Below are 23132 nucleotides of genomic sequence, written 5' to 3'. Positions count from 1 at the left end.
AGGTAACCAAAATGGAGGATCACCAGACTATCTGGGTTACACTCAAGATAGACGGAGTCCAAGTGAAAATGGAATTGGACATAGGATCAGCCCTAACAGTCATAAACCAAAGGGACTGCAAGCGGCTATTTTCACATATACCCTTGAAAGCTACAGAGATTGTCTTGAAGACGTAAACGGGGCAAAAAGTCTACCCCAAAGGAAAAATAAGGGTGAAAGTGATATACAAAGGCCAGGAAATACCTAAAATGGACAAATATGTATTGCCAGATGGAGGACCACCACTGCTAGGACGTGAATGGATCCGGAAGATACAATTAGATTGGCATTCCATACAGGCACTGAAGGTTGAGGCCAAAAAGGATGACGACGTCACACCTGGACGACTGTCAAAAATGCTAACTGACGCAAAAGAAGTGTTCCAGGAGGGACTCGGAACACTAAAAGGCATAACAGCAACGATTAAAATAGAGGAAAATGCAAGCCCAAAGTTTCTTAAGGCCAGACCAGTGCCTTATGCGATCAGACCAGCTGTCGAAGCAGAGCTGGAAGGGTTGGAACGTTCAGGAGTACTGTCCAAAGTAGGCTGGAGTGAGTGGGCTACACCCATCGTTCCTGTAATGAAGAGGTCGTTGAGTAATACGCCTGAGGAACCAAAGAAGGTCCGCATCTGTGGGGATTTTAAGGTGACAGTGAACCCAGTCCTTCACACGGTACAATATCCGCTTCCACGAATTGAGGATATTTTCGCCTCGCTATCTGGAGGTAAACGCTTCACCAAAATTGATCTAGCCCAGGCGTATTTGCAAATGGAGGTAGAAGAAGCCTCGAAACAATACCTTACGATCAACAAATCGAAGACCTAACCAAGAGCTGCTCAGGATGCCAGAAGGTCCAAAATGCACCACCACATGCCCCTCTACACCCATGGGAGTGGCCCTCCTCTCCATGGCAACGGGTGCATATTGATTTCGCTGGTCCATTCATGGACTCAATGTTCTTAATAGCAGTGGATGCTCATTCGAAATGGCCTGAGGTGATAAAAATGTCCTCAACCACTACAGAGAAAACGATTGCAGTCCTACGGACCATATTTGCCAGGAACGGCTTGCCAGAGCAGATTTGCTCTGATAATGGACCACAGTTTGTGTCCGAAGAGTTTTGAAAATTCATGAGAAGGAATGGGGTAAGGCATTACACATCCGCCCCGTATCATCTAGCCACAAATGGATTGGCTGAGAGGTTCGTACAAACCTTTAAGAAGGCGATAAAGGCCATGTGCGACGATGAAATTCCACTACAGCATAAGGTGGACAATTTCTTATTAGCCTAACAAAATGCGACACATGCAGTTACCAACCAGACCCCGGCCATGATGTTCTTTAACCGAAGGTTGAGATCTCGTCTGGACTTGCTCAGACCAAATGTGCGAAGAAATGTTGAGGATAAACAATTCCAGCACATCAATGAAAAGCCGACAAGGAGCTTCAACGTAGGACAACCAGTCTTGGCCCGTGACTACCGAACAGAGAAATGGCAACCCGGAATGATATGCACATGGCAGGGGCCATTAATGTACACAGTGGATGTCGGGGAGAACATTGTGAGACGCCACGTCGATCAGATCTTAGCGTCACAGGAACGAGTCAACCCCATGTCTCGCGTACCTGGGGATGAACCCGACATACCGGTAGCATCTACCTCCGAACCAGTAGCAGTGGAACCCGATGAACTAACCGACGAAAAGGGGCCAGAATCGCCTCCGCACCAAGAACAAGAACCTCAGGAAAGGCGCTATCCCGAAAGGATCAGGAAGCCGCCCCAAAGACTGAATCTATAAATGGACTATTGTTGTTTAATGTACATGTTAAAGTGTTAATTGTTATTTGAATATTATGGGTACTGCTAATCTAAAAGGGGAGGAATTGTAGTGTATGTACCTTTAAGAGAGAACTACTTTTACTGCTCCTGTATACTGTAGTACCGGCAGTGACCACACCTGTATATAAGCCTTGAGCATGCCTCTGTACCCCCAGTCTTGAGACTACCCTACTCCAGTAAATACCTGTTGATTGTTAAGTTACAGCATCCGTGTGGTTATTGAAAACATCATACTCTCAGAATCACAGATCTAACAATGTGGTTGTCGCCAGCAAGGCCAGCATTTATTGCCCATCCGTAATTGACCTTGAGAAGGTGGTGGTGAGCTGCCGCCTTGGCTACAATTTAGTGGCTTGCTAGGTCAGTTCAGAGGGCAGTTAAGAGTCAACCACATTGCTGTGGGTCTGGAGTCACATATAGGTAATGAACCAGATGGGTTTTTATGACAATCCGGTAGTTTTATGGTCACCATTACTGATACTAGCTTTCTTTTACGTCAGATTTATTTAATTATTTGAATTTAAATTCCCCAGTAGCCATGTTGGGATTTGAACTCATGTTTCACTGGATCATTAGTCTAGGCCTCAGGATTACTACTCCAGTAATATAACCACTATGCCACCGTGCCCCAATATGACTAGGGCAGTGGAGGAACTATGGAGTTCCTTCAAGAAGGTGATTCTGAATGCAATGGACCAATGTGCACCCATGCAAAGCAAAGGTACCAAGTTTAATGGCATTCCTGCCTGGTTGAATGGGACTACCAAGCAACTCAAAGAAGGAAAAAAAGGCATTTAAGGCCACAAAGGAAAATGGCACAGAATTAAGATGGATTCAATACCAAAAAGCATGCCAGGAGTGTAAAAATGGCATCAAAATGGCAAAAAAAAATTTGAATTTAATATGGCAAGAGAAGTGAAGGATAATAATAAAACATTTATATTAAAAGAAAAACAAATGATAGAGTTGGACCACAGAAAATGGAATCAGATGAGGACATGACAGCTGATACTACAGACTGCAAAAGTGCTAAATACATTTTTTGCTGCAGTCTTTACCAAAGAGGAGACAGGTAACTTATTTAATCTAGAAAGGGAGCGAGAGGGTGTTGCAGAGATAAGTTGTAACACCTTTCACATGACTACCACCATGGTTGTTGAACAGCTGTGCAAAAGTAAGGCAAACAAATCTCAGGGGCCCGATAAGATGCTTCCAAGGATCCTTAAGGAACCAAGGGAAGAAACTGCAGAAACTCTGGCACAAACTTTCCAGAAATCACTGAGTACTGGAGGGGTGCCTGGGGACTCGAGAAAGGTAGGCGCTATTACTATTTATAAAAAAGGTAGCACAAATGACCCAAGAAACTGCAGACCTGTGAGTTTAACATCTATTTTGGGCAAAGTTATGGAAACCCTTCTTAGAAAAATCATGGAGCATCAGGATAGAATCAGGAATGAAATAAAATCATAAAAGATAACCAGTATGGGTTCATGAAGGGGAAGTCTTGCCGATCTAATTTACTGGTTTTCTTTGAGGGTGTAACAAAGGAACTTGATATGGTTAAGGCAGTGGATGTGGTGCACTTCGATTTCAGTAAGGCCTTTGATACAGTTCCTCTAAAAAGGCTGGTACAGAAAATTAAAAAGCGAGAATCGGGAAATTTTTTACAATGGATATGTACTGGATTGATCAATTGAACCCAGAGTGTGGTGGTACAGGGACTGTCATCAGCCTGGGAGAATGTTCCCAGTGGGCTGTATTGAAGCTCTGTTATGGGAGCTCCTTTGTTTAATATCTACATAAATGATCTAGATCTCGGAGTCATAGGCACACTGGCTAAATTTGCAGATGATACAAATCTAATGAAGGTGATAGACTGACAAGCTGAACAGGATAGGCTACAGGAGGTTTAAATATATTTGGGAATTCTGCAGACAGGTGGCAGATGAAATTGAATGTAGAGAAATGCAAAGTGCTTCACATGGGGATAAAAAAATCCAGGAAGGGACTATTACTTAAATGAAGATTCAAGAGCTCGGGGGGGGTCCTGATTGACAATAATTTGAAGCTATCACAACAACCCTTGCCATTTTATAAATCATTGGTGCGACTGCACTTAGAATGCTGTGTACAGTTCTTAGGATACTGCAAACTACTGCCCATCTCCAACCCCCCTTTCCTCTCCAACGCCCTTGAACGTGTTGTCGCCTCCCGAATCCGCGCCCATCTTTCCTGCAACTCCATGTTTGAATCCCTCCAATCAGGTTGCCGCCCCTGCCACAGCACTTATCAAAGCCCTGAAACGGCTCTTATCAAGGTCACAAATGACATCCTTTGTGACTGTGACAAAGGTAAACTATCCCTCCTCGTCCTTCTCCATCTGTCTGCAGCCTTTGACACAGGTGACCACTCCATCCTCCTCCAACTCCTCGCCACCATCATCCAGTTGGGTGGGACTGCACTGGCCTGGTTCCATTCTTATCTATCTAATCGTAGCCAGAGAATCAGCTGCAACAGCTTCTCTTCCTGCTCCTGCACCGTTGCCTCTGGTGTCCCCCAAGGATCTATCCTTGGCCCCCTCCTATTTCTCATCTACATGCTGCCCCTCGCTGACATCATCCAAAAACACAGCGCAAGTTTCCATATGTACGCTGACGAGACAGAGCTCCACCTCACCACCACCTCTCTTGACCCCGTAGGCCCGGGGTTTGCTGTCCCAAAGTAAGCTTTGCACAAAGATCTCGCGATCCCTGTGTCAAGAAATTTGGGTTTTCCGATGTGTAATTCAAACCAACGGAGTATAGTGGGGATCCCATAGTGCAAGCTGCTGTGACGTCAATAAGCTGTCTAAGCAACCAATCAAAACATAGAATTCTCAGAGACAGCGAGCGAACCAGAAAGCGAGTAAGCTCTTAAAATTCTAACTTTTTAAAAATGTTAGAGAAAGCAAAACAAAGTTTGGGGCTCTCACATGGGGAAAAGCAAACCTGAAATAAATATGAACAAACTTTTAAAAAAAACTTTTTTTTTTTAAAAGTTTCTCAAATTTTAATTTTTATTAAAATGGATAAATTTGACACTGGATAAAATTTAAAATAGTTTTACAGGCCCATAACCTTTGTTTAGCAGTCAATATGCTGTTAAAACCCCAGTTACACCTAATCCCTTTGGGTCTAACTGACGAATTTAACAGTGTAATTACTGCAGAAGAGCCGAAGTTATCGTCAATTTCCCTGATTTGAGTGATTACACTGATTGCCGGTTCTGTGGGGTGGGGGGATGCACAGCGCAACCTGTGACGGAGCAGTGAATGACAGACCACAACTTCAGAATTTCGGCATGCGCCAAATCCCAAAGTTGCGGTCAGTTTCAAAGGTGGAATGACGGCGAATGCTGCCAGTTCGCCGTCCTCACCAGGCAAAAAACAGGCAACAGCAAATCGGCCACCAGTTTTACAGTGAAATCAATTAAAAGAAAATCAGGCGGGGTGTAAAATGGGCGTTTGCTTTGTGTGTATTACATTATGTGATCATTCATTCAATGTCTATTGAAACCAGGAGAACCAAGAGTTGGTAATTGTCCAAACAGAAAATCTGGGAATGGATTGATCATCCCAGTTTCATGACAACCTAACCGTATTATGTCATTGACTCATCCTAGACTATTACAAACCATTATTTAGACTTTGATTTTGAATAACTCAGTATCTTACATGTATTATATGGAGAATAAGAGATAGCTGGAAGTGATTACAAGGTAGCTATCTCATCTTGGGTTTCAGATGAGTGATTAACCATAATAATCTTCATCTGAGACCCACAATTAGATTACAGCCTTGAAATAACTCCAAGGTATCCATTATTTTAATAATACAGTGAGCTTCATAGGTAATTTCATTTAATTTTGGGTCTGACCTTTTGTCGCCTGTAGCTATTATGGTGGATGGCAATGTTGTTCTCCATGTCATCAATGCACAATGGCGCATGAAGGAGCAATAATTGTGATAAGTATATTCAAGTGACAATCAACACCTGTTTACCAAGAAATTATAGCCAGTGTTATATATGTTATAAAACTACACAACACACATAAATGGTACTACAAGTGACCGTTACAGTTGGTATATTTATAGTTTTTGTTGAATTTTTCTTTTCATGAAGTTCAGGGATGCCAGCACTGTGGTAGAGAATAGTTTTCTACTTCAGTCAACCGATGACCTCCTCAAATAGCAGAGGCCAAATACAGAGTAAAACTCCATCTATTCAACCCCAATAATACTTAACCTCAACCTCAACCCCAAAAGAACACCCGTTACCACAACAGTGATTTTTTAAAATATGTATCTTTCATAGTTTGGTATTTCAGTGAAACTGCTAATTCGTATAGTGACAAAAATCAAGTCTATAAGATTCCCAAATGGCTGCAATTGCAAGTAAGTTTTTCAGCTGGTAAAAATCCAGGAAAATACAGTCTACATTGTAAAACCCCTGAAATGGCCACATTTTATGAACACAAGATGGAGTTGGCAGATCACATGACTCATTTCAGAAGGACATACCACTGCAGTATCTTAAAGAAACCTGAGTCGCCACCGATTAGAAGATTCCAGAACTGACTGCAATTGATATGGTAAAATGGTTACAGCAGTAACGAAGTCAAAACAAAAGTATTTACACCTCAAGGTGTGTTAAATGCTAGCAAAACGCAAACCCATCTCTGAAATCGCAGAGCACAGACAAAACCTATTATCTGTACCAAACTCAGAGGGACACAGGACAGATCCCATTAGTTTCATTTACAAGACATTAAAATAAAGTACCCGCTTTTGTCAAAGCAGCCTGCCCATTACTTTAACAAAAGAAAACCCCTGATTTGGCGCCAAGATAAGGGCAAGAAAACAGTATAACTGTTGGGGGAAAAGAGAAAAAAAACAGTTTCATACAGGAGCACCAAGGTCAAGGACAGTTTTAAAAACCCTGGTGAGGTTCGAGGAGCACAGAGGGCCTACAAGTTCGAGCAGGAGAGCAGGTTCAGGAGCCGGTCCCATAAGGAAGATTGGAGATCCCGGACGATACAGAAGCACCAAGGTCAAGGACAGTTTTAAAACCCTGGTGAGGTTCGAGGAGCACGGAGGGCCTACAAGTTCGAGCAGGAGAGCAGGTTCAGGAGCCGGTCCCATAAGGAAGATTGGAGATCCCGGACGATACAGGAGCACCAAGGTCAAGGACAGTTTTTTTTAAACCCTGGTGAGCATAGAGGCCCAACTCCACCTAGCTGATCTAGTTGAGGTATACTTTAGACGGGAGGGTTTTTAATATTAAGGGCTTTGTAATTCGGGAGTGTTATTCATCCTTCGTTGTGCTGTGCGCTTTCTCCACCCCCGTTTTATTATATCGCTGATCTAGAATTGATGTATTATGATAGTCAAAGTAACTCGTGTGTTAAATTTTAGTTCCCATTGAGAGGCGTGTTCATGGTTTTTGTCTGCATTGTTTCTTCATTCTCTATGTTTTATTCTCCTTAAAAATAAAGATACCTTTGATTTAAAACTTACCTTGTCTCACCTGATCCATTTGTCTTCCGAGTCACAAGTTGGGCCAACACATCAAGGTGGTCTGGCAATAAGCCCAGTGTCTAGAACCAGTGAGGGGGGAGCGCTTCGGAACCGCTCACGAGCAGTGTGAAATCAAAAACCGATCTCGCACACCACAAGCTCGTTAAAACGACCCCTTACAATGTCATCAATGCACAATGGTGCATGAAGGAGCAATAATTGTGATAAGTATATTCAAGTGACAATCAACACCTGTTTACCAAGAAATTATAGCCAGTGTTATATATGTTATAAAACTACACAACACATATAAATGGTACTACAAGTGACAGTTACAGTTGGTATATTTATAGCTTTTGTTGAATTTTTCTTTTCATGAAGTTCAGGGATGCCAGCACTGCGGTAGGGAATAGTTTTCTACTTCAGTCAACCGATGACCTCCTCAAATAGCAGAGGGCAAATACAGAGTAAAACTCCATCTATTCAACCCCAATAATACTTAACCTCAACCCCAACCTCAACCTCAACCCCAAAAGAACACCCGTTACCACAACAGTGATTTTTTAAAATATGTATCTTTCATAGTTTGGTATTTCAGCGAAACTGCTAATTCGTATAGTGACAAAAATCAAGTCTATAAGATTCCCAAATGGCTGCAATTGCAAGTAAGTTTTTCAGCTGGTAATCCGGAGGACTAATATAGCCTTACCTTAAAAACAGATTTAATGCTGTTATTTTCAAGCTGACAACTTAAATCCTTCCAAAGCCCTGCTTACTCGTAACATTTTGTATATTCCAATTGCAGGTTCAATGTACAGCCTATCCGCCCCCCCCTACAGAGTAGTAGGTGCATGCAACAGACTCCCTGTAAAAGTGGTTAGTGTTGCGTTGATCAACTTCTTCAATAATAAGTTGGATAAATCTATGGTTGTCAATGGAATTGGAGGTTATAGGGTTAGAGGTCACAGACTCAGATAGCCAAATATTCCAGAGGAGATGTTGTTTCTTGTGCTGTTGGACCAGGATGTGGAGGATGTTGTATTTGGAGGCCAGCAGGCCACGGTTGTAGTGCGAGGATGGATGAATGTTCTAGAGTTTTGCTTGATTATTTTTGAGGATCAGGGAGTATGTATATGTAGAACTGTCCCTCAGGAGATGAAATGAGTGGGTTGGAGTCCAAGACAGTGTAGACTGGAATAACAACAGAAAATGCTGGAAAAACTCAGCAGGCCAGGCAACATCCGTGGAGAGAAATTAGAGTTGACGTTTCGGGTCGAAACCCTTTTTCAAAAGTGGAAAGGAAATAAAATAGATCGAAGGCAGGGCTGCGACAGAACAAAAGAAGTAAAAGAGACATTAAGAGGTATTCAAAACCAGACGAGATGGTAATAGGACACGTGGAGACAAAAGACGGCTGAGATTAGGTGTGAAGTGTACTGGCAGGATGAGACAGAGCTGCCATGTGGGAGAAAGAAAAAAAAGGAAAGGGGCGGGCGGGAAGGGAAGACCCAAAGCAAAGGGGTGGAAAAAAATATAAGTAAAAATGTAATAGGGGCCGAGGTTATGATCTGAAATTGTTGAACTCGATATTGAGTCCGGAAGGCTGCAAAGTGCCTAATCGGAAGATGAGGTGCTGTTCCTCGAGTTTACGTTGAGCTTCCGTGGAACAATGCAAGAAGCCAAGGACGGTGAGGTCCGAGTGGGAATGGAGTGGTGAATTAAAATGACAGGCGACCGGAAGCTCGGGGTCACCCTTACGGACTGAACGGAGGTGTTCTGCAAAGCGGTCACCCAATCTGCGTTTGGTCTCCCCAATGTAGAGGAGACCGCATCGTGAGCAGCGAATACAATATACTAGATTGCAAGAAGTACAAGTAAATTGCTGTTTCACCTGGAAGGGGTGTTTGGGGCCCTGGACAGTGGGAAGGGGGGAGGTATAGGGGCAGGTGTTACATCTCCTGCGCTTGCACGGGAAGATGCCAGGCGAAGGGGAAGGGCTGTTGGGGGTGATAGAGGAGTGGACTAGGGTGTCTCGGAGGGAGCGGTCCCTACGGAATGCTGAAAGGGGAGGGGAGGGGAAGATGCGTTTGGTGGTGGGATCACTTTGGAGGTAGCGGAAATGGCGGAGGATGATCCATTGAATGTGGAGGCTGGTGGGGTGAAAGGTGAGGACAAGGGGAACCCTATCATGGTTCTGGGAGGGAGGGGCAGGAGGGAGGGGCAGGGGTGAGGGCAGAAGTGAAACAGCGATTTACTTGTGCTTCTTGCAATCTAGTATATTGTATTCGCTGCTCACGATGCAGTCTCCTCTACATTGGGGAGACTAAACGCAGATTGGGTGACCGCTTTGCGGAATACCTCCGTTCAGTCTGTAAGGGTGACCCCGAGCTTCCGGTCGCCTGTCATTTTAATTCACCGCTCCATTCCCACTCGGACCTCACCGTCCTTGGCCTCTTGCATTGTTCCACGGAAGCTCAACGTAAACTCGAGGAACAGCACCTCATCTTCCGATTAGGCACTTTGCAGCCTTCCGGACTCAATATCGAGTTCAACAATTTCAGATCATAACCTCGGCCCCTATTACATTTTTACTTATATTTTTTTCCACCCCTTTGTTTTGGGTCTTCCCTTCCCGCCCGCCCCTTTCCTTTTTTTTCTCTCTCCCACATGGCAGCTCTGTCTCATCCTGCCAGTACACTTCACACCTAATCTCAGCCGTCTTTTGTCTCCACGTGTCCTATTACCATCTCGTCTGGTTTTGAATACCTCTTAATGTCTCTTTTACTTCTTTTGTTCTGTCGCAACCCTGCCTTCGATCTATTTTATTTCCTTTCCACTTTTGAAAAAGGGTTTCGACCCGAAACATCAACTCTAATTTCTCTCCACGGATGTTGCCTGGCCTGCTGAGTTTTTCCAGCATTTTTTGTTGTTATTTCAGATTTCCAGCATCTGCAGTATTTTGCTATCGTACAGTGTAGACTGGACCTGGCCTGTATCAGGACCAGGCCTGATAGGCTATATGAGTTATTTTCCTTCCATGTTTTCTAATGTTCTCACTATCAAAATGTTAATTGGTTTTCAGAACTAGTATAGTGCTTGTCATGACTTACCTGTAGGTGCTTTAGTTACATTTTTTAGTGGTCTTAACTTAGATTGCAGAAATTCTTCCATTTCCTTGTCCTCTTCTCTTTCCCTGCAGAAAGCAAGTCATTTTTATCACTCTCACAAAATATAGATGAAAAGAATATTTTTTTTGTGTGTGCCTTTCTGGTGAATTTCTATGTTCATTAAGATGAGGAATGTCAGTGATCGTGAAAGGAACAAATGTTACTATTTCCCCCTGTATCAGCATCCTCAGCCAGCTACTGCATGGTTTCAATGCAGGGCAAGACATCAACCTGCACTTGTGTTTTAACCCCGATCTTAGAAGAGTACCACTTTTACCATTTCTACAATCTGGTAGATTGTAATTAAAAGATTAATTTAGAACTTACCAGCCATTTTATATTTCAGTTTCCAAACAGTTGTCATGCATTGCTTGGGAATAATAAACATTCTCTCAGTTCTCCACTCATATTTGGAAGGCTGCAGCCCTCTAAAATGACACAGATGGTGTGATAATACTAGACACTGAGTTCAGCACACTGCATATTCAGAAATTTGTTGTAGTAACTTGCCCTCCTAACCCTTTAATACATAGCAAAGTAAATGATTACTTTTTAACTTTCATCTCTATTTTCCTCAATATCTCTTTTTCCGAACTTTCCCTTTATACATGATGAGTTCCAAATACACTGTCATCCTGCTCCTATATCTTAACTATATTCAAATCAAGATTAATTGCATCCTCTCGCATCATAATTCATTCTTTGAGGAGTGCACTATGGAACTCCTTACTTTCCTCAGTCTTTCTAGTAATCCACAGGCTTTTATCATCCAAGCTTTGCTTTTCCCAACCAGCATTTTTTGATTTATCTGATCCTATGGCCTAGAAATTTGATGGCGCCGAGCCCTTTATCAGGCGCTAACCAGGCATCTAAGCCTCCAGTATGGAAGGCAGGAAACGCTTGCTCACTATGAGCTGGAAGTGCGCCGTCTGCCATATTGGTATAGGCAAAACAATAAGCACCCAGGGCCTGCACCTGAAACATGGCTTGGACCCTTTGCATATGCAAATAAGAGGCCTAACACCTTTTTGAGGCCCTGTATGCAAAATTGGGTTTCCCTGAACGCAGCCAGTGGCGGGCCGCCTGCGTTCAGGAAAACCAGGTCTACATGCGGCCTAACTGGCGGCCCTTAAAGAGGGAGTGCTCCTCCCGACCCCGCTTATAAACCGCAGGCCACTGCTGGCTACCTCTCAACCCCCACCCTCTTCCTGAATGCTGCCTTGATTCCTGCCCAATTGCTGTATCGATTCCTGTCCCAATGTCCTGATCGTTCCCCTCCCCATCCCCAGCCCAATGTCCGGATTGCCCCGTCCCGATATGCCGATTGCCCCCCCACCCCACCCCCGTCTTGAATGTTTGATTGACGCTATCCTGGTCGCCCCCCTCCTGATTATCCTTCCTTTCCCAGTTGCCCCCATCCCAATCACAGCCCGTTACCTATTAACAATCTACCCGAGGGTCGCTGCTGCCGATGCAATGCCCCAAAATTCAAAGTCTCTTCGTTGGCGAGCTGCCTGGGACACCATTTAAATGAGGGCCGAGGCCCAATTTTGGCTGTGCCTTGGGCCTACCTGTTCAGGCGCAGGGATCCTTCCTGCTGACAGTTCATGAATTGCTAGGCCTATGATTTTTTGTCTATGATGTATTATTTTACTGGCTTTTCTCTTATCAGTCACAGTACACACAGGGTTAAAATTAGATTCGCTTACAGCAATAACGCAGTCTGGCTGATATATACGTACATCAGGACAGGGCAAAAATGTAGTTCAGAAGGGCCTTAATATGTGACTGTTGTCTCACAGGTCATTCCAAGTGTTTTGGGGTAGGTTAATGTGGTCCTAGATATGGGTCAAGCCACTCAGTTCAAACATAAGCATCCTTTGTATCTTTTAAGCTATGTTTGATTTACTGCTTTGACTGAGTTTGAGAGATGCATTTTTTGAAGGGTAGATTTGAAGTTGATTTTGTCCCAGTCAGCAGTCATTCTGATCACACTGTAGGCTGAGGCAGACCAGAGATTCCATAGGTCAGTCAGCAATGAACCACCACATAAGTTTAGTCATAGGTCAGGGGCCGTGCCTCCATCCAAGTTTACAGTGAAGGTTAGTGCAGGAGAAGCACCTTGTTATTTTCGATATTCCAAGTAGAAATAATAGTCTACTTTTACTGTAAATCTCCTGTTTAAATTTATATTTTTACTAAAAGGTCAATAAATCTGTCTAGTGGTTTATAACCTAAGCCATTTTCTGAGCATGTTAATTGTTCCACTGACTGAAGATGAGGAAACTGTGGTGGCACATGAGATACTGGTTCAGCCTAAGTACAGCGACATGGGTTCTCTGTTTGACCTTTTGCTACATTTATCTAGGTATTGTCTCGGCACATTCCAGGCTGCAAGGAGTGAGAGCTCACTTACAGAGTGGTCTGTGACGCTGAGCCCAAGGAACATATCCAGTGTAACAATCCAAAAATGTTAGTCTGTAACATGGGGTTTAGCCGTTCAACCAGGTTTCCCAATTTTAAAGAAAGATGATTCAAAAAAATTCAACTTAACAACTCATCGATTACCCATATAACCAGTATTCTCCAAAGCTACTGCCATTGTATTCAGCAACGAGCGTGGAGAGCTACAGGAATTAACACTATTGCAAATGTTTTCATGGTGTCCAATCGATTAATGGAGATCTGGGGTATGTCTAAAGTCTTTCAATTGTACACCAACTTAAGAACATAAGAAATAGGAGCAGGAGTCGGCCATAGGCCCCCTCGAGTCTGCTCTGCCATTCAATAAGATCATGGCTGATCTTCGACCTCAACTCCACTTTCCGGCCCAATCCCCATATCCCTTGATTCCTCGAGTCCAAGCAGCTATCTCTCTCAGCCTTGAATATACTCAAGGACTGAGCATCCACAGAACTCTGGGGTAGAGAATTCCAAAGATTCATAACCCTCTGAGTGAAGAAATTTCTCCTCATCTCAGTCCTAAATGGCCGGCCCCTTATCCTGATACTATGTCCCCTAGTTCTAGACTCTACAGCCAGGGGAAACAACCTCTAAGCATCTACCCTGTCAAGCCCTCTCAGAATATTATATGCTTCAATGAGATCACCTCTCAGTCTTCTAAACACCAGAGAATATAGCCCATTCTCCTCAATTGGACAACCCTCTCATCTCAGGAATCAATCTAACGAACCTTCATTGCACCCCCTCTAAGGCAAGTCTATCCTTCCTTAGGTAAAGAGACCAAAACTGTGCACGGTACTCCAGGTGTGGACTCACCAAAGCCCTGTACAATTGCAGCAAGACTTCCTTACTCTTGTACTCCAACGCCATTGCAATAAAGGCCAACATACCATTTGCTTTACTAATTGCTTCCTGTATCTGTATGTTAACTTTCTGTGTTTCATGTACAAGGGCTCCCAAATCCCTCTGAACATCAATATTTAAGAGTTTCTCACCATTTAAAAAATGTTCTGTTTTTCTATTCTTCCTACTAAAGTGAATAACTTCACATTTGCCCACATTATACTCTTACCCTCTCTTATAGCCCCTTGCAGGCTCTTTGGCCAGAATTTTCTGTACCTGACGGGTCAGGTGTGGGTGGTCGGCATGGCGGGTCACAACCCCGTTGTTGCTTCCATCCCGCTGCAGAAATCGGCTTTGCGCTAATGGAGCCTATTAAGCCCTGCGCGTTATCCGGCCCTATTAAATGGAGTGGATCTGATGACGTCATCCATGACGCGTTTTCAGCCGGGATATTTAAAGGAGCCAAGGCCACATTGCATTTGAAGGTTCACCTAGGAGTGTGCAGGCAGCACACTGGAGGTTTTCATTGCTCCAAACAGTTGGAGAGATAGCTGCACAGAGACTGAGGGCTGCACCCAGGTTCTCCGATGATTCCCTCCATATGCTTGTGGAGGGAGTCAGAGCACACAGGGAGGTCTTCTTCCCTTCCGATGGGTGGAAGAGACCTCCCCAGGAGACAAAAAGAGCCTGGCTCCAAATTGCAGTGAAGGTCAACAGCAGTGATATGTTCAGGAAGACCTGGGTGCAGTGCCACTAACGTTTCAATGATCTCATTAGATCACGAAAGGTTAGTACAAAGCCACACTCAACTTCATCCTGCTGTGCCTCTCATCACATCCCCATCACTCTGCCTTCCCTACCCGACACCTGCACATCCTTACACCAACATACCTTGCACATCCACCCATCCTCTCTATCTACATTATCACATCCCCATCTTACGAGCCACCCCCACACTCACCCTCATCCTAATGCAATCATACCAACTAACAACACGCAAGGAGGCCATTTGGCATTGGCACCCCACTCTAACATAGTCACCCTCTAAAGATGTAACCCATCCATTCCTTACACTCATTCCATCACTCTCACTCAACCTTCTCTTCTTTCCCTCCTTGCAGAAGAAAGCACAATAAGGAGAGGGAGAGAACTGGAGGTGGGCCTCCATCATTTACCATCCTCACAACAGCAGAGGAAGCTGCGCTGGAAGTCTCGGGAGTGGCTGAGCAGCTGGAGATGGGAGACGGAGAGAGGGGGCATCTCGGCAACCTGGTGACAGAATTACATATCGTACAGCTACATGACATACATCAGTCACCCATATGGGGACTGATGTCAGCAGCCACTGAATGGTCATCATGTGCCTAATAGTATCTGTACCCATTCTTCATATGGCATATCTAACTCATTGCTTTACTCTCCCACAGGTCCATCAAGAGCCCCCCTACTGTCCAGGAGGAAGAGGAAGACGACTCCTCAGAGGAGCCTCCAGCCTCTGAGGGTGCAGTGTCACCATACATGAGTGCACCCAGCATCAGCGCAGAGACCCACACCTCGGTGGGTCCAACGCGAGATAGAGTAGTGTTGTCACCGGGTCCGTCACAGTCACAAGTGAGCAACAGCAGATGGTGGAGACAGGGACAGCAGTGGAGACTTCTCGCCGGAGGGCGCAGGCCGCTCCCAGCTCTGCTCAGCTGCATGCAGACGCTGAGCCTCGGGAGCCATCCAGAAAGAGGGCGATCCTGGAGGTGCAGCAAGAAGTGCAGGAGGCTCTGACAGGTTTCGCAAGTGCGATGTCTGCAAATGTTCAGAGAATGGAGGAGTCCATCTCCAACATGAGCACCTCCGAGTTGCAGGTGATGGTGACTGTAGGCTCTTCCATAGAAAGGATGGCCACCTGCATGGAGCAGCTAATGCGCCACTCACAGGAGCACATGGTCTCTATGGAGAATAGATGGCAGAGGCTCATAGTCCTCCACTCTAGGAGGGATGTCAACGTAGACGTGGGTCCTCATGGCCCCACTGCTGTGCTCTCCAGCTCCTTGCTAGCAGGGAAGTGCGGGTGGCCCATGAGAGAGATGATGGTGAGAGGGAAGTGTGGGCTCCTCTCAAAGCGCTCACACTTCTCCCCTGTTGCCACCCCCTCAGTCAGAGCCCCAGATGCCTGCTTGGACAGCGATGGCCGAGTCTGCCCCTGCACAGTCACAGGAAGAGCAGACTTTGGCGAGGCCATCACAGGCTCCAAAACCCAGAGGACGTCCGCCAAGAGTGTCTAAGCAGTTGCAGCAGAGAAGTGAGCAGCCTGCCTCTACCTCTGCTGAAGCCACTAGGGTAGCACCTCATAGAAGCATGCGTAAGAGAAAGATAACACACAAGTAGGGATTCACAAGGGTAGCCACTTGTGTGTTTTAGTCAACGTTAATGTCAAGTTTCCGTTAATGTATTATCAACCATAAAAATCTTTATTTTCACCACTTTCCCATCATGGACACATTTGCGTGCACCTTTGGAAGTGGCTTAGTGAGTTGCAGTGAAAGGTGAGACATAACGGAACCTCCAGCAATGGTGGTCAGTGTGAAAGGAATGGCCTGGTCTTTGTAGGGATGCTTTATGTTGTTGCTGTGGGGTGGTGCTAACCTGGTGCAGCATGTGGCAGCCATATGGGTGTACTGTGTAAAGTTAAGTAAATCTGGCCATGATGAGGCCATCCCTGGCCTCCCAGGCAGCAATGTGCTCCGGTGCTGGTGGGATCTGGACTGCAGGTTCCTCCAGCTCCTGCTCCTCCTCGTCTTCCAGCTGATGCTCCTCCTCCTGCTCCTCCTCCTCTGAAGAGGCTGTGTGCTAGATGCGATGCTCCTCATGCAACGCTAATCCTCACGGCTGCGCTATGTTGTGCAGGGCGCAGCAGACCATGATGATTCTGGAGTCCCTTGCTGGTGCGTACTGAAGAGATCTGAAGCACATTTTGAGCATGCCTATTGTATGCTCTATGACACATCTGGTGGAAATGTGGCTTTCATTGTATCTCTCCTGGGCCTCAGTACTTGGCCTCCTCAAGGGTGTCATGAGCCATGCTTTCAGGGGATAGCCCTTGTCTCCAAGCAGCCAGCCATTGAGTCTGTTTGGAAGAATGAAGAGCTTAGGGAGGGTGGACTGGTGAAGGATGAAAGAGTCATGGCAGCTGCCAGGGAATTTGGCGCACACATGCATGATGATCTTCCTATGGTTGTAGACCAGTTGAACTTTGAGGGAATGGAAGCCCTTGTGGTTGACAAAGACTCGTGGGTTATGATGGGGTGCCCTGATGGCCTCGTGCGCAATCGATGACGCTCTGCACACGTGGGAAGCCAGCCAGAGTGGCAAAGTCAAGCGCCCGCTCAATAACACTGGTTTCATCAGTGGCAAAGTTGATATAATTGGCTGACTTGTCAATGAGGAGCATCAGTGGCCTGTGTGATGCATCTGTGGGTGGCCGACTGCGAGATGCCATAAATGTCTGCTGCAGACTCCTGGAAGGTGCCTGAGGCGAAGAAGTTGAGGGCATTGGTGACTTTGACAGCCATTGATAAGGCATGTCCACCCGCAATGTACAAATATCTACGACAACCTGGCGCAATAGCCTAAGCCTCCTTTGGCACTGCTGCTCAGTCATGTTGCGGAAGCTCATCCTCTGCCTGTATACCCTGTGTTAGGGATATCGCCTCCAGCGCAGTGCAGCCCTGTGCTGATGTCTTCTGTCCTGTGGAGCATCATGTGGTTGAGGAGAAGGTTGGTGGTGTTGTTGTTGGTGCTGCTGGTGTGCCTGGTGCTGCTGGGTTTGGGGCTCATCGTGGTCCAATTCCGAGGACTAAGGTGACACAGTATAGACAGCACCCATGCTGATGGAATAGATGGCAGGTCAAGTGGAGATCAGAGGAGTAAGCTGTCAATGGTGTGATAGGTTGTAACAATGAGGTGAGACAAGATGGCGACTTTGCTGGAAGCACTTGCAGCCTGTAGAGAGCTAAATGTGTGCTGAGAATGTAGTCAGCAGCAGCTTCTGCCTGAGGAGGGTGATCAGCTGCGAGATGGAAGGTTTTATAATACATTTCATGCTGTCATCTAATTAGCTGGAGCAATGGCCACTCAACTCCCACCTCAGGCTGACAAATGTGGTTCCCGAGCTGCGTGAATCCCGTGGGCAGCCAGGGAAATTCAAAAGGTTGGCTGAAAAAGGTTCTTAAGGGTCTGACAACTACCTGTTAATGATTTGAATTAGGTCGCCCGCCTCTGCTGTTCGGGTTGCTGCTGCGCCGGCAAACACACCCAAGGGAAAGGCATGTGGGAGCGGGATGGCGTCGGGTTCCTGACCCGCTGCAATTTAATTCAAATTTTTCACCCGACCCGCCTCCAATCGCGCCAGCATGGACCCCAGAAAATTCCGGCCTTTGTGTTCTCCTCACAGCTTACATTCCCACCTAGCTTTGTATCATCAGCAAACTTGAATACATTACACTCAGTCCCTTCATCTACGTCATTAATATAGATTGTAAATAGCTGAGGCCTCAACATTGATCCTTGCAGCATGCCACTAGTAACAGCCTGCGAACCTGAAAATACCCTACTCTCTGTATTCTGTCCTTTAGCCAATCCTCTATCCATGCTAATATATTACCCTCAACCCCCTGAACCCTTATCTTGTGCAACAACCTTTCATGTGGCATCTTATCGAATGCCTTTTGCAAATCCAAATATACTACATCCATTCATTTCCCTTTATCTACCCTGCTAGTTACATCCTCAAAAAACTCTAATAGATTTGTCAAACATGATTTCCCTTTCATAAAACTGTTGAGGCTGCCGCGGAACACGAATGGAGGCCGAACCGATCTGAGGAACACATGGCTTTTTATTACATTCTCTTGCGAGATGGCTGCCCCAGCTCTTCTCTCTGCTAAAACCGAAACCAGAATGAGGGCGACACCCGCGCTTTTGTGTACACACTGAGGGCGACGCCCGCTCCTTTGTCATGCCTTAAAGGCAGCATGCTTCTTAAAGGCAAGGTGCCCGATTTATTGTTCACGGACGGAAAAGTGGATTGCGCCCGTTTAGGTGGCGATCCACCACACAGCTCCCCCCAGAATCCGCTTAGGAGGTGTGGACGAGACGGTGCGGCGGTCTGATGGGCCGGCCGGAGCGGCTCTTGTAGGACGCCGGTGGACGTGGAACGGCCGGGCGTGGAGCAGCCGGGTGTACTGGCTTGAGGGCAGGTCGGCCGCGTGGCGGTGGACGAGCTACTGGGACCTGCTCACCGGGCTCCGAGTGTGCTGGCTTGAGTCGGTCAACCGACACTTTTTCAGTCCTGTCGCCCACTTGTAGGGCGAAAAATTTGTCCCCAGCCTGTAGCACTTTGTAGGGCCCGTCGTACGGGGGTTGAAGGGGTCCGCGGTGGGCGTCGTGCCGGACGAAAATGAACCGTGCCTGGTGCAGGCTTAGCGGGATGTGTGAGGTGGATTCGCCGTGCCGGGCAATGGGCACCGGGACAAACTGTAGCGCCGGTGAGGCGAAGTCGTGGCGTTGCTGGTCGGCTGACCAGGGTGTCGTGGCGGTGGGCAGGAACTCGCCGGGTACGCTCAGCGGCTGGCCGTACACGAGCTCTGCTGCCGATGCGTGGAGGTCTTCTTTAACCGCGGAGCGCAGGCTGAGGAGGACCCACGGGAGTCGGTCGGTCCAGGCGCCGTCCTGGAGGCTGGCTCGAAGAGATGCCTTCAAGGATCTGTGGAACCACTCACAGTCCGTTGGCTTGGGGGTGGTACGCTGTGGTGCGGTGAATGGTCACCCCGAGATTGCGTGCGATGGCGGTCCAGAGTTCAGAGGTAAATTGCGGAGGGGATGCCGAACCGTGCGACCCAGGTGCTGACGAAGGCTCTGGCGATGTCGGCGGTGGTGGTAGAGGTCAGTGGAATTGCCTCGGGCCAGCGCGTGGTGCGGTCGACGATCGTCAGCAAGTGCGTGTGGCCTTGCGACGGCGGCAGGGGCCCGACGATGTCCACGTGGATGTGGTCGAATCTACGTGAAGGGACGGTGAACTCCTCGAGGGGTGCTTTCGTGTGTTGCTGCACCTTGGCCCGTTGGCAGGCTAGGCAGGAGTTGGCCCAAGTACGCACATCCTTGCGAAGGCCGCGCCAGACAAAGCAGTTGGCTACCAATTTGATGGATGCGCGGGCGCTGGGGTGGGAGAGGTTGTGGAGAATCTCGAATACCCGGCGGCGCCAGGACGCTGGGACGACGGGCCGAGGTTGAGATAGGGATATGTCGCACTTGACCGTGACTGCGGTCGAGCCGCAGGCGACGTCGGCCAGGCGTAGCCCTGGTAGGTTGGTAGGTGCGGAGAGCAGATCAGGGTCCGTGAGCTGGTCTGCTGCGAGTTGAGCGTAGTCGACTGCCAGGTGTGCGGCGTGGATGGCGGGGCGGGAGAGGCAGTCGGCTACCACGTTGTCTCGGCCGGAGACGTGTTGGATGTCCGTGGTGAACTCGGACACTGCCGCGAGCTGGCGCTGCTGCCTGGCGGACCAGGGGTCGGTTGTCTTTGCCATTGCGAATGTCAGGGGTTTGTGGTCAACAAACGCAGTGAAGGGGTGGCCCTCCAGCAAAAACCGAAAATGGCGGACCGCCAGGTACAGCGCGAGAAGCTCGCGGTCGAAGGTGCTGTACTTGACCTCCGGGGGCCTAGTTGGCGGCTGAAGAAGGCAAGTGGTTGCCAGGCGCCGTCGACCCACTGCTCGTACACGGCGCCGACCGCGTGGTCGGAGGCGTCCGTGGTGAGCGCTACTCTGGCATTGGGCCGTGGGTGCGCGAGCAGGGTGGCGTCGGCGAGCGTGGTCTTGGTGGAGTTGAAGGCGGCTGATATGTCTGCCGTCCATTCGACTGCCATCTTGCCGCTCCTGCCCCGGAGGGCTTCATACAGGGGCCTCATGAGGGATGCCGCTTTGGGGATGAAGTGGTTGTAGAAATTCACCATCCCAAGGAACTCCTGGAGTCCTTTGATGGTGGTGGGGTGGGGAAATTGCTGGACGGCCTGCACCTTGGTGGGCAGGGGAATGGCCCCAGCATGGGTGATGTGGTGGCCGAGGAAGTCGATCTTGTCCAGGCCGAACTGGCACTTGGCTGGGCTGAGGATGAGCCCGTGGTCGCTGAGGCGCCCGAACAGGATGCGAAGGTGTTCGAGGTGTTCCTGCTTGGAGGAACTGGCTACCAGGATGTCGTCCAGGTAGACGAACAGGAACTTCAGGTCCCGAAGGACCGAGTCCATGAGCCGTTGGAATGCCTGGGCCGCGTTTTTGAGGCCGAAGGGCATCCGCAGGAACTCAAAAAGCCCGAAGGGGGTGATTACGGCCGTCTTGGGGACGTCCGCAGGGTGGACGGGGACTTGGTGGTAGCCGCGCACCAGGTCAACTTTGGAAAAGACTGAGCGGCCGGCCAGTCTAGCCGAGAAGTCCTGCATGTGCGGCACGGGGTACCGATCAGGGGTGGTGGCGTCGTTGAGGCGGCGGTAATCTCCACAGGGGCGCCAACCCCCGCCTGGTTTGGGGGCGATGTGGAGTGGGGAGGCCCAGGGACTGTTGGAGCGGCGGATGATGCCGAGCTGTTCCATAGTGGCAAACTCGGTCCGCGCGATCTCCAGTTTGGCCGGGTCCAGCCTGCGGGCGTGGGCGTACACTGGGGGGCCTGTGGTGGGGATGAAGTGTTCCACCCCGTGTTTGGCGACCTCCGCAGAGAAGGTCGGGTTGGTGAGGGCCAGGAATTCGGCCAGGAGTGCCGAGTAGTCATCCGTGGCCCGGGCGTGGCACTGTGACGCCATGTCGGCGGGTTGACGGGGGGCCATGGCGCCCAGGATGGGGGACATGGTGTTCATGTCCACGAGGCGGTGTCGAGGGATGCCTACCAGTAGGCCGTGGGTGCACAGGAAATCTGCGCCGATGAGAGGGGAGAGTACCTTGGCAGTGATGAACTCCCATCGGTAGCGGCGACCAGCGAGGTCGAGGGTGACTGTGCGGGTGCCGTACGTCCGGATGTCCGAGCCGTTAGTGGCAGCCAGCGCCTGTCCTCGTTCGCCCTTTTGGATGTCGAGGGCAGAGGCCGGGATGATGCTGTGCTGAGCTCCAGTGTCGCAAAGGAACCGGCGGCCGGTTTTGTCATCCGTGACGTACAGCAGGGAGCCCGCGTGGCCCACGGCCATCGCGGGGGCTGGTACGGGGGCGGACTTGAAGGAGCAGGGAGGTCTGCACTGTTGTGCCCTGGCGCCGAACCGTGCGTGGTAGTAACAGTAGCCCGGGCTTGTGGGGTGCGAAGGCCCCGTGGGCCCCGTGGCTGGGCCTTGTGGCCGCGTGGTGGCCGGTGAGGGGTGCACCCAGGCTGTGGCTGCCAGGTCCGGAGCGACGTCGCGGCTGGAGTGAGCGGACAGCAGCTTGTCGGCCTCGTCGGCCAGGGCTACTAGGTCCGTGAGGCCGGACGCCACGATCGCTGGGCGGATGCTGGGAGGTAGCTGGCGGATGAACAGCGTGCGGAAGAGGGACCCGGGTGGGCTCTCGTCGGTGAGTGAGAGCATGTGGGAGAGGAGGTCTGATGGTGAGGCGTCACCGAGGCCTGGAAGGTCGAGGAGGCGGCAGTTTCGCTGGTATGTCGAGGTCGTAAATTTTTTAAGGAGCGCGGCCTTAAGATGTGCATACTTGCCCTCCTCTGGTGAGTTCTGCAGCGCTATCCAGACCTTCGTGACTGTGGAGCTACCGAGTGATGCGACGAGGTAGTCATACTTCGTCCCATCTGTGGTGATGTGTCGCAGCCGGAATCGGGACTCAGCTTGGAGGAACCAGGCTTCGGGCTGGTTTTCCCAAAACTCCGGCAGTTTCACGGAAACTGCGTTCGTGTCCGCCATTGCAGTGTTCGGAATACGTTCTGAGCGTCGGGGTCACCAATGTTGAGGCTGCCGCGGAACACGAATGGAGGCCGAACCGATCTGAGGAACACATGGCTTTTTATTACATTCTCTTGAGAGATGGCTGCCCCAGCTCTTCTCTCTGCTAAAACCGAAACCAGAATGAGGGCGACGCCCGCGCTTTTGTGTACACACTGAGGGTGACGCCCGCTCCTTTGTCATGCCTTAAAGGCAGCATGCTTCTTAAAGGCAAGGTGCCCGATTTATTGTCCACGGACGGAAAAGTGGATTGCGCCCGTTTAGGTGGCGA

At 48.7% G+C, this 23132-nt stretch overlaps 1 protein-coding gene across 3 annotated transcripts in view; it reads right to left on the bottom strand.

The window, feature by feature from the left end:
* mpv17l (MPV17 mitochondrial membrane protein like) overlaps positions 1-23132 on the bottom strand; it is a 163168-nt gene that overhangs the window by 5729 nt on the left and 134307 nt on the right. For all 3 annotated transcript variants that reach the window (XM_086000792.1, XM_086000788.1, XM_086000791.1), the window contains exon 5: positions 10546-10628. In XM_086000792.1, coding sequence (XP_085856918.1) covers positions 10546-10628 — 83 coding nt within the window. The remainder of the gene's footprint in view (positions 1-10545; positions 10629-23132) is intronic.

Source organism: Somniosus microcephalus, chromosome 11, assembly GCF_052327205.1.
Source record: "Somniosus microcephalus isolate GS21.2 chromosome 11, FLI_Smic_1.0, whole genome shotgun sequence".
Classification (NCBI taxonomy): domain Eukaryota; kingdom Metazoa; phylum Chordata; class Chondrichthyes; order Squaliformes; family Somniosidae; genus Somniosus; species Somniosus microcephalus.
The sequence above is the reverse complement of the archived record's forward strand: the minus strand, read 5'-3'. Positions and strand labels throughout refer to the sequence as shown.